Below are 12,456 nucleotides of genomic sequence, written 5' to 3' on the forward strand. Positions count from 1 at the left end.
CAATAAGACAAATGAAAGAGTTCAAGTGGATACAAATCAGAAAGGAAGAAGTCAAAGTATTATTACTTGCAGATAATATGATAATGTACAATAGTGATGCCAAAAATTCAATCATAGAACTCCTTAGCTGATAAACACTTTCAGCAAACTGGCTGCAAATAAAAAAGAAAAAAAAATCAGTATCCCTCCTGTATACAAAAGGCAAAAGGGCTGAAAAAGAATTTAAGGCCACTACACCTTTCTCAATAGCCACAAATAACATAAAGTACTTTGGTGTCACTCTAACCAAGCAAGTGAAAGATCTGTTTGATAAAAAATTCAAGTCTCTGAAGAAAGAAATAGAAGAAGATATCGGAAGATGGTAAGATCTCCCATGCACAGGGATCGGTACTATTAATGTAATGAAAATGGCCATCCTACCAAAAGCAATGATGCACACGGTATATACTCACTCATATACACACATAATATAGGATGAACCTACTAAAATCTGTACACCTAAAGAAACTAATCAAGAGGAGGACTCTTGCTAAAATGTTCAATCTCTATCCAGAAAGGCAAAGAGGATGGACATCAGAAGAAGGAGAAAAGAGGGAACAAGTCAGGAGCCTGACACACAAGACCTCTGAAAGCCTTTGCCCTGCAGACTATCAATGCAGATGCTGAGACTTACGGGCAAACTTTGGGCAGAGTGCAGGGAATCTTATGAAAGAAGTAGAAAACACTAAGATCTGGAGAGGACAGAAACTCCACAAGGAGAGCAACAGAACCAAAAATTCTGAGCACAGGGGTCTTTCCTGAGACTGATACTCCAACCAAGGACCATGCATGATGATAACCTAAGAACCTGCACAGATGTAGCCCATGGCAGTTCAGTATCCAAGTGGGTTCCATTGTAATAGGACTGTCTCTGACATGAACTGATTGGCTTGCTCTTTAATTACCTCCCCCTGATGGGGAAGCAGCATTACCAGGCCACAGAAGAAGACATTGCAGCCATTCCTGATGAGACCTAATTGACTAGGATCAGAAGGAAGAAAAAGAAGACCTCCCCTATCAGTGTACTTGGGGAGGGACATGCATGCAGAGTGTGGAGGAAGGGAGGGATTGGGACAGGAGGAGGGAGGGAACCACAGCAGAAATACAAAGTGAATAAAGTGTCATTAATCAAGAAAAAAAATAAGTCTCCCTTCCAAAAAAAAAAAAAAAGAAAACAGAAAAAGAAAGAAAGAAAGAAGGAAAGAAAGAAAGAAAGAAAGAAAGAAAGAAAGAAAGAACAACAAACCAGGACCAGACAGTTACAGTGCTAAATTCTACCAGACCTTCAAAGAAGAGCTAACTCAAATTCTCTTCAACCTATTATACAAAATATAAAAAGATGGAACATTACCAAACTCATTCTATGAAGCAACAGTCACTTGATATCTAAACCACACAAAGACCCCACAAAGAAAGAGAATTTCTGACCTCTCTCTCTTATGAACATTGATGCAAAAATACACAATACAATACTTGCAAATCGAATCCAAGTACATATAAAAGATATCATCCATAATGACCAATAGGCTTCAACCCAGGCATACAGGAGTGGCTCAGTATACAGAAATCCATCAATATAATCCACCATATAAACAAACTGAAGGAGAAAAATCATATGATCCACTTCTTAGATTACAAAAAAGCATTTGAGAAATTCCAACACCCATTCATGTTTAAAGACTTGGAGAAATCAAGGATACAAGGCACATACATAAATATAGTAAAGACAATATAGAACAAGCCTATAGGCAACATCAAACTAAATGGAAAGACACTTAAATCAATCTCCCTGAAATCACAGACAAGGCAAGGCTGCCGACTCTCTTTGCATGTCTTCAACATAGTCCTGCAGTCCTACCTAGAACAATAAGACAAATGAAAGAGTTCAAGTGGATACAAATCAGAAAGGAAGAAGTCAAAGTATTATTACTTGTAGATAATATGATAATGTACAATAGTGATGCCAAAAATTCAACCATAGAACTCCTTAGCTGATAAACACTTTCAGCAAACTGGCTGCAAATAAAAAAAAAAAAATTCAGTAGCCCTCCTGTATACAAAAGGCAAAAGGGCTGAAAAAGAATTTAGGGCCACTACACCTTTCTCAATAGCCACAAAAAACATAAAGTACTTTGGTGTCACTCTAACCAAGCAAGTGAAAGATCTGTTTGATAAAAAACTTCAAGTCTCTGAAGAAAGAAATAGAAGAAGATATCAGAAGATGGTAAGATCTCCCATGCTCAGAGATCGGTAGTATTAACGTAATGGAAATGGCCATCCTACCAAAAGCAATCTACCCATTCAATGCAATTTTCGTCAAAATACCAGCACAAGTCCTTACAGAACTTGAAAGAAGAAATCTCAACTTAATATGGAAAAACAAAAAACCCAAAATTGATTTTAAAATCCTGTACAACAATAGATTCTCAGGAGGTATCACCTTCCCTTATCTCTAGCAGTTCTACAGAACAATGAAAAAAAATGTATGTTACTGGTATAGTAACAGAATGATAGACCCATGGAATCTAATAGAAAACCCAGAAATAAACCCATACACCAAAGGATATTGATTTTTGACAAAGATGCCAAAACCATACAATGGAAAAAAGCATCTTCAAAAAATGCTGCTGGTCTAACTGGATGTCTACATGTAGAAAAGTGCAAATAGAGACAAATTAATCACCCTGCACACAACTAAAGTCCAAGTGGATCAAAGACCTCAACAAAAAAACAGACACACTAAATCTGTTAGAAAAAAGAAGTTGGGAAGTGCATGGAACTCATTGGCAGGAGACAACTTCTTGAACAGAACACCAACAGCACAGGCTCTAAGATCAACAATCATTAAATGGGACCTCATGAAACTGAAAAGCTTCTGTAAAGCAAAGGACACTGTCATCAAAACAAAGGGATAAACTACAGACTGGAAAAGGTATTCAACAAACCTGTTTCTGGCAGGGTGTTAACATCAAGAATATGTAAAGAACTAAAGAAGTTAAAAAGCAATACGTTGAGTCATCCAATTTAAAACCGGGGTATAGAGCTAAACAGTGTTCTCTATAGAAGAATATCAAATGGCAGAGAAATACTTAAAGAAATGCACAAAGTCCTTGGTGATCAGAGAAATGCAAATCAAATAGACACTGTGATTTCATCTTACAACATAAAGAACGTCTAAGAACAAAAACTCAAGTGACAACACATGCTAGAGAGGATGTGGAGAAAGGGAAATCATCCACCACTGCTGGTGGGAATGTAAACTTGTACAACCACTTTGGAAATCATTCTGGCACTTTGTCACATAATTAGGAGCAGTACATCCTCAAGATTCAGCTTTAGTGCTCGTAGGCATATATCGGAAATATGCCCAAGCTCACAACAAGGACATTTGCTCAACCATGTTCATAGCACATTTATTCATAATAGGTAGAATCTGGAAACAACCCAGATGTCCCTCAACTGAGGAATGGATGGAGAATTTGGGTACATTTACACAATGGAATTTTAAAAAATTTCAAAACAAGGAAATCATGGAATTTGCGTGTAAATGATGGAATTTAGAAAAGATCATCCAGAGTGAAGTATCCCAGAAGCAGAAAGACATGCATGGTATATACTCATTCATAAGTGTATATTAGACTTATAACATAAACATACTAAAATCTGTACACCTACGGAAACTAAGCAAGAAGGAGGACCTAGGGTAAGATGTTGAATCCTCACTCAGAATGGTAAACTTAACAGACATAGGAAGTGGGAGAAAACAGGGAACAGGACAGAAACCTACTACAGAGGGCCTCTGAAAGGCTCTACCCAAAAGAGTATCAAAAGATTTCCTGAGATTCATAGCCAAGTTTTGGAGGAGTGCAGAGAATCTTATGAAAGAAAGGGGAGATAGTAGGACCAGGAATGAACAAAAACTTCACAAGGAAAAAAAAATCTGGGCACAGGGTACTTTTCTGAGACTGATTCTCCAACCAAGGTCCATGCATGGAGATAACCTAAAACCCCTGCACAGATGTAGCCCATGGCAACTCAGTCTCCAAGTAGGTTACATACTAAGGGGAACAGGGGCTGTCTCTAACATAAACACAGTGGCTGTCTCTTTGATCACCTTTCCCTAAGGGGGGGGGCAGTCTTACCATGCAACAGAGTAAAACAAAGCAGCCAGTAGATGAGACCTGATTAGCTAGGGTCAGATGGAAGGAGAGGAGGTCCAACCCTATTTATATATATTGAGGGAGAGGAAAGGGAGGAGGAAAGGAAAGGAGAATGGGATTTGAAGGAGACAAAGAAGGGGGACATAGCTGGGATACAAAGTGAATAAACTGTAATAAATAAATAAAAATCAGATGCATATATGCAATAGACACAGACATATAGACCAAAGCATACCACATGAGTACTTGCCCAGAGTTCCTCATCTTTCTGTATGCTAATAATGCAATCCAGGTCTTTCAAATTTATACATCCTTCTATAATTGCAGCATTCAACTATTTATTATATGAAAAGAAAAAAAAAAACAATTCAGACATTTAAAAGAAACCAAGAGCTGGTTCTTTGAGAAAATCAACAAGATAGACAAACCCTTAGCCAAACTAACTAAAAGGCAGAGAGAAACTACACAAATCAACACAATCAGAAACAAAAAGGTGGCCAGAATGACAGACACTGAAGAAATTCAAAGACTCATTAGGTCTAACTTCAAAAGTCAATACACCATAAAATTTGAAAATCTAAATGAAATGGACAATTTTCATGATAGATAATTTACCAAAGCTTGAGAATTCTTAATCTAAACTAGTAGTCTCAGGATGATGTATTCTTTGTACATAATTTTAAAGTCTATCCTATTTTATACAGATTCTTCGCAGTCTAAATGCATAACAAAGAGATATCTAAAGTCAGCATGACACCATATACTTCACTGATGCTTCTTGTTGTACTGTATCTTCTCAGTGCAAAACCACACCTTCTAAATCTCTTTACTTAGTTTCTCCTATTTATCTATACACACCAGTGTTGCCAAAAATATAGAAGAAAGGAGGCTATCTCTTAAGTAATTTCTAGAAGGTTGCATCAATTAGTCATGTATAGCAGATCTTAGGTAGAAGAGGGAAGTGTGCAGGCCCATGGCTCTGTGTGGTTCAGGCAGCTGGTGAGATTATCAAGGAGGTTTGTGTTGGAGGCTGAAGCACTGTGGGAGGAGTATAGTCATACTGCTGACAGTAATAAACTGCTAGGTCTTCAGCCTGCACACTGCTGATGGTGAAAGTGAAATCTGTCCCAGATCCACTGCCTGTGAAGCGAGCAGGGACCCCAGTATATCTATTGGATACACCATAGATTAGCAGTTTAGGAGGCTGCCCAGGTTTCTGTTGGTACCAAGCTACATAACTCCTCACACTCTGACTGGACTTGCAGCTTAGGGTGATTCTGTCTCCAACAGATTTGGACATGAATTCAGGAGACTGGGTCATCACAATGTTCCCCTCAGCACCTACAACCAGAAATAGACAATGAGTATACACATATACACACAAAGAGTTCCTGATACAAGTGTTGGGATCTCAAATGGCATTTCTAATGGCATTGCCTGCATATAATTGGTTTCCTATAGTAAATAGTTGTTTTATTTTCTACAAATAAATTGTTTGGATGATATTCTAATACTCTTTAATATCTCACCAGACATCCATAGTAGTAGGAATATGAAGACCTGGGTCTGTGACTCCATCTTGGTGGTCCAGCCTGTCTGATGCTTTTCAGTTCTCACTGCAAAGGCCTGGTTTATAAATTATGGGCAGATGGGCTGTCTTGGAGGGACCTATGCAAAACAGTCATCACATGAGAAGTTAAATAAGCAGCGTTCTGGGCTGTTTGAGAATCCAGCTTAAATTTTCAGCCAAAAATATCATCAAAGCGAGCACCCAATCTCTGGGGAAAAAAGTAAACAGAAGCTCAAGGACCAACTTAGAGCTCTCAGTCTAAAAATAGCAAGATGCACTCATGACAGGCTTCCATTAAAAATCAAAAGCATTTGAGTAAAGTGAGTTTAATAGAAATAATACTAGAAAACCTTTGATTACAATCAATATCCTAATCAATAACAGTAGAAAGGAACAGGAGAAGCAGAAAGAAGAAAGGAAAAAGGAAGGGGAAAGTAGATGAGAAAGTGAGAGAAAGGAAAGAAAAGAGAGTATGGAGAGGAGAGGGAAATCTGGTTTGGAGAGGGATTGGAAATGTGAAGAGGATGGAATAGTTGAGCAGATAAAGAAAATACATATTAAAACAGAAAGGTTTGGGAATAGAGAGTCAGATCAGTAGTTATGAGCATTTCATCTCTTATAAAACACTCATATTTGATTCCAATGAATTGTTTGATGATTCTCAGTCATCTGTAATTGCAGTTATATCACACACATGGTACACATACATATATGTATACATACATACATACATATCTATATACGTACATAGATTTTGAGATGTGAGCCCTGAGCTTCTGCTCCAGCTAAAACAATGTCTGCCACCTGCTGCCTTCATTCTGCTATCACAGATTCTAGTTCTGTGAAAGCCCCCAAAGAACCCTTACTTAAAAAATGGCATTGGTCATTTTTTTAAATTAAATTTTGATTTTTTACATTAATTATATTCTATTTGCTTTGTATCCCAGCTGTAGCCTCTCCCACATTCTGTCTCAATCCCACCCTCCCTCTCTCCTTCATCTTTTCCCATGCCCCTCTATAAGTCCACCAATAGCGGAGGCCATCTCCCCTTTGATCTGACCCTTGTTAATTAGGTCTCATCAGGACTGACTGCATTGTCCTCCTCTCTGGCCTGGCTAGGCTGCTCCTTCCTCAGGAGTGAGCTGAGGGGGGTCAAAGGGACAGCCACTCAGTTCATGTCAGAGACAGTCCCTCTTCCCCTTACTAGGGAATCCCCTTTGAATACTGTTTCCATGGACTGCATCTGTGCAGGGGTTCTAGGTTACCATCATGAATGGACTGTGGTTGGAGTTTCAGTCTCAGAAAATGCCCCTGAGCCCAGATTATTTGGTTCTGTTTCTCTCCTTGTGGAGCTCCTGTACTTTTCAGGTCTTACTATCTACCTCTTCTTTCATATGATTCCCTACACTCTGCCCAAAATATGGTTATGACTTTCAGCATTTGCTTTGATATACTGCTCGGTAGAGTCTTTCAGAGGACCTCTGTGGTAGGGTCCTGTCCTGTTTCTTCTTCTTTGTCTTCTTTTTTTTTTTTTTTCGTTCTTCCTATGTCCATTCCATTTGTCTTGCTAAGTGATGATTGATCCTCTTACCCTGGATCCTCCTTCTTGTTTAGCTTCTTTAGGCGTACAGATTTTATTATGTTTTTCCTATCTTATAGGTCTAATATCCACTTATAAGTGAGTATACTTCCTTGTTTTTAATTGCTGACTAGTATTCCATTGTGTTAATGTACCACAATTTCTATATCCATTCCTCCATTGATGGACACCTGGGTTGTTTCCAGGTTCTGGCTATTACAAATGCAGCTGCTACAAACATGGTTGAACAAATGTCATTGTTGTGGACTTGAGCAACTTTTAGATGTATGCCTTGGAGTGCTATAGATGGATCTTGAGGAAGTGCTTTGCCAAAGTGTCTGAGAAAGCACCTCATGTGTTGTCACTTGAGTTTTTGATCTTAGCCATCCTGAAAGGTGCAAGGTAAAAACTCAAGGTTGTTTTGATTTTCATCTCCCTGATGACTAAGGATGTTAAGCATTTCTTTAAGTGTTTCTCTGCCATTCAATATTCCTCTATGAGAATTCTCTGTTTAGCTCTGTACCCCATTTTTGATTGGATTACTTGATTTGTTGTTTTTTAACTTTTTAAGTCTATTTGTATATATGTATATATATATATATATATATATATATATATATATATATATATATATATATATATAAGATATTATCCCTCTGTCAGCTACAGGGTTGGTGAAGACCTTTTCACAGTCTGTAGCTTGTCATTTTGTTTTGACAACAGTATCTTTTGCTTTACAGAAGCCTTTCAGTTTCATGAGGTTCCATTTATTGATTGTTGCTCTTAGATGATATTTGTTAGCATATTGTTTACATGGGTGTCATGGTTTTCCAATTAGTAAATGTTAAATTTAATCATGAATATGAGAGAAAAGCCTGGAAGGTAAAGTCTATCAAGACACAGTCATACTTATTTAGTATAGAGTGAGGTTTCCAGGTCTCTATATTTGAGAGCAGTTTGGGAGAATTCAGAGTGGTATGTGACCCATGAGGAAGAGGTAGAGGTGGACATGTAGCTTAGAAACAAAATTATTACATGCACCATCTCATTTACAAATCTTCTATTTTAAACATGAACATTTAAACATGAATTCACCTTTAGTGAACATTTGGAAGGGGAACTAGGTGAGGGAAAGAAACTTGTAGTCAATGAAACATGGAAAAGAGAGAAAGAGGAGAATAAAGGGTGTGTTTTTTTAAGAATTATTATGGCTATGATAAAATGTCATGACCTAAAGCAACATAAAAGGATGGGTAATTTTATTTTTCTTTACTTCTAGATAACAGTTCATCACTGAGGGAAGTCAGGGCTTGGATTCAAACAGAGAAGGAATCCAGAGGCAGAAGCTGAGCACAGATCATAGAGGAGAGATGCTTACTGGATTCCTCCTCATAGCTTGCACAGTTTGCTTTGTTGGGGAACCCAGGGTCACCATCAATGGCTGGCATCACCTACAATGGACTGCATCATCCCCCCCATCAAATAGTGATTAAGAAAATGCCCTACAGACTTGCCCAATGCCCAGTACTACTAAGGCTTTTTCTCTATTGAAGTTTGTTCTTCTCAGATGATTTTAGTTGTGTTTATTTGTCATAAAATCTCATCAGTATTTGGCATAAATATGAGTATATAACATAATCTTGAAAGTAGATTGCTTTTATAGAATACAACTTTATGTACAATATGTATATTCCAATACAGTTAATTTTTCAACAATGACAGGATCGACAGGATAAGGAGCAGGATGGGTAGGAAGGTGCTCTCTGAGTCTCTGTTGCTGCCAATGTGTTTTCTGTCCATATATTGAACATATGGAGACTGTGGAATTTAGACAGGTGAATGCACATAGCTTTCATTGTGTACATATTCAGTGTCTGCCAGATATTTGATGTTTTCCTGCCTTGCTCAAGTGTTTATTTATGTAGCTTAATTCCTCATGTTTTCTGTAAGTACTTTCATTTTTACTAAATAACTAGGACAGAAACTAATTTTATACATAAGTAATATCAGAAATTTAATAAAGAAAAATAAGGTCATTACTGGAATTTAAAGATTATCCATTTTAAATATATAGATGATTGATATGAAAAGAAAAATTTTAATTAATTCTAAAATACTTATTCTGCTAATTAATACAGCCATAAAAATGAGAATAATTTTGTCAAATCACTTTTAAAATCATGCTATCAAGATAGGCAAATTAGTGAAAAATAATTATTTAATCTTTACTCAAAGTAGTATCTCCCATAATATATTAAAGGACACATTGGCCCTTGAGTGCTCTCCTAGACTTTCAATTCTATTTGACTAGGGTAAGGCTGGCTAACTGACCATTGTACTGGGGAGAGTGATTACTAGGCTATGTAGAGATAAAAAAAATGGTGCTTCAGACACTGGCTGTCAGGCTGAGCTCTAAAGGTGTCTGCATTACAAATTAATGCACTGAGGAGGAAGAGGCTGAAACATTCCTCCTGGTAATAACCTGTCACATCTTCAGTCTGGATGCTGATGGTAATGAAATTGAACTCTGTCTTAGATCCAGGAGCAGTCAAGATGCCGGGAGTTACCCAGGTGTACAATGAGAAGACTTTCTCTGCTTTTGCTGGAATCAGGCTAAATAGCTGGTTCTGAGAGCTGTGTAGACACCACTGACCTTGCAGCTGGTGTTGAACCTCTATGCTGTAGACATGGCCTGCGAGGATCTCTAATTTGAACAGGTTCCTCCAGAAACTACACCTCGCTAGTTTCCCCTAGAAGAAGCGAACAGTTCATAGCTCCTCTTAGAGGTAACCAGTGCAAATTATGTTTGCTCCAAGCTCTGTTACAATGTGCATGATCAATAGTATAGCTAGAATTCCACAACTTGTAGTATATAGGTGGGGCTGTGAATTACAATCACTTCCAATCTTACTAAGGTTTAGTAGAAGGATGGCTGGTGGTGGTGAGACATGTGCTAAAAAATTTTTGGTTGGCATTCCTAGCCATCTTCCTAAGATATTACCCCTACACCATTATTGGACTTAATTTTTGTCACATATTATGGCTTTAAGAGTCACACCTGTGCCCAGTTTCATTAACAAGTGCCTATAATCTGAGAATTTAGGTTGCTGGCAGAAGAGAAACAGGCATATGCCAACAGTCTATAATAAATAGTTCATGAACACAGAAACACAGTAGACATCATTTCAAATGTGTGTATGTACACACTCTCCTGTCTCCCATTGCACAGAGTTTCATTAACATGTACATATGTTGTCATTCAAAGGAAGTTAACATGTAAATTTCCTATTCATTTGCATTGATGAGAGAGTAGTTAGTACTGTTAGTCAGAAAAAAAAATACTAAGGTGATAGATGATAAGATGAAAAGTCAATGAACTGGTGGGAGATGCAACAGAAATAAAGGGAGAGGAATGCCATCTTCAGAAGCAGGTACTTGAGAGCAGGCCTGATGGAAGAGATTTGTCAGTTCAAAGTGCAGAGTGGAGTCCTTTACCCATGCATAGGGCTCTGTGTTCATTAAAGGTAGAAGGTCTTAAGTGCACAGAGCCTGGGAAAGCTCATCCTTGTAGAAACAAATAAAATGGCTTATTCATAGAGGCCAGCATATAACTGAGACTGCCTGAATTGGGAAGTCTCTCAGTAATTTTGAGGTTAATGCTAAGGGCAATGAGAGCCTGTGAGACAATGGTCACAGTGAGGAGATGTTTTCCCTGGATACATTTTAGTCAATGTTGTGTTGACACACAAAGGAGAAGAAAATGTGGAGACTGTTATCATTTCTGTGTGGAGATAGAAAAGCTGCTGCTTCAGACACTGGCTGACAGGCTGTGCTCTAGAGGGTTGTTGTGTTGCAGGCTGACACACTTATGAGGACTCTAGAGATTAACTTTTAGGAATTATTTCCCATTCTTATATGAAACATAGGGAATGAAATTAATGGTAATGACTAGAAATGAAAACATTTTCAAGAAACTATGTAGGTGATGGTCTTTGAACCAAGAAAAAACTATTGTTTGTTTTATATTGTTTTCTGAATGGACAGCAGCAAACTGCTTTCAAATCCTTATATTTGAGCACATAGTATCATGCTTTTCTTAGCATTCATCCTAAAACCCCCTTCTTACAATAGAAAGAAGACAGAGGCTCACAATTGGTCAAAGTACAGAGAACATATAACTGTGGAGTAGTCATATTAAAGAGAATGTCTCTGACCCAAGTGTTGGGGATGTTCATGGAGAATAAACAGAATCCACATATAGACCAGACACTAAACAAGGGCTGTAAGATAGCGCATACATAGATAGATAGATAGATAGATATAATTTTTATTAATTACAGTTTATTCATTTTGTATCCCATCTGAAACTCAGTCCCTCTTTCCTTCCCAATCCCATCCTTATTCCCTCTTCTCCACACATGCCTCTCCCCCCACTCCACTGTTAGGAAAGGTCCTCCTCCCCTTCCATCTGCTCCTGCTATATCAGGTTTCATCAGGAGTGGCTGCATTGTCTTCCTCTGTGGCCTGGTAAGGCTGCAAATCCCTGGGGGGCAGAGTGATCAAAAAGCATCCCACACAGTTAATTTCAGAGACAGTCCCTGTTCCCATTATTAGGGCACCAACTTGGACACTGAACTGCCATGGGCTACATCTGTGAAGGGATTCTAGGTTATCTCCATGAATGGTCCCTGGCTAGAGTATCATTCTCAGAAAACAACCTTTGTGTCCATATTTGTTGGTTCTGGTGATCTCTTTGAAGCTCCTGTCCATTCCAGGTATTTCTATCTCCCTTTTCTTTCATAAGATTCCCTACACTCAGCCCAAAGTTTGAGTCTCAGCATCTGCTTTTGTACCCTGCAGAGTAGTCTTTCAGAGGCTGTCTGTGATAGTCTCCTGTCCTGTTCCAATTTTCTTGCTCTTCTGATGCCCTTCCCATTTGCTTTTCTGAATGAAGATTGAGCATCTTACCCAGAGTCCTCCTTGTTGACTAGCTTCTTTAAGTGTACAGATTTTACTAAGGTTATCCTTTATCACATGTCTAATATCCACTTATGAGTAAGTATATATCCTGTGTGTCTTTCTGCTTCTGGGAAACCTCACTCTTTTCT

General features: G+C 38.2%; 1 gene segment (V, D, J or C); it reads right to left on the reverse strand.

Annotated features, from left to right (window-relative positions):
• Positions 1 to 5,187: 5,187 nt before the first annotated feature.
• LOC110544117 (immunoglobulin kappa variable 4-1-like) lies at positions 5,188 to 5,792 on the reverse strand. The segment is given in 2 exon segments: positions 5,188 to 5,540; positions 5,729 to 5,792. Coding segments are annotated over 2 exon segments (402 nt in total).
• Between the last annotated feature and the right edge of the window lie 6,664 nt (positions 5,793 to 12,456).

The sequence above is a fragment of the Meriones unguiculatus genome, chromosome 5 (genome assembly GCF_030254825.1).
Source record: "Meriones unguiculatus strain TT.TT164.6M chromosome 5, Bangor_MerUng_6.1, whole genome shotgun sequence".
Taxonomy (NCBI): domain Eukaryota; kingdom Metazoa; phylum Chordata; class Mammalia; order Rodentia; family Muridae; genus Meriones; species Meriones unguiculatus.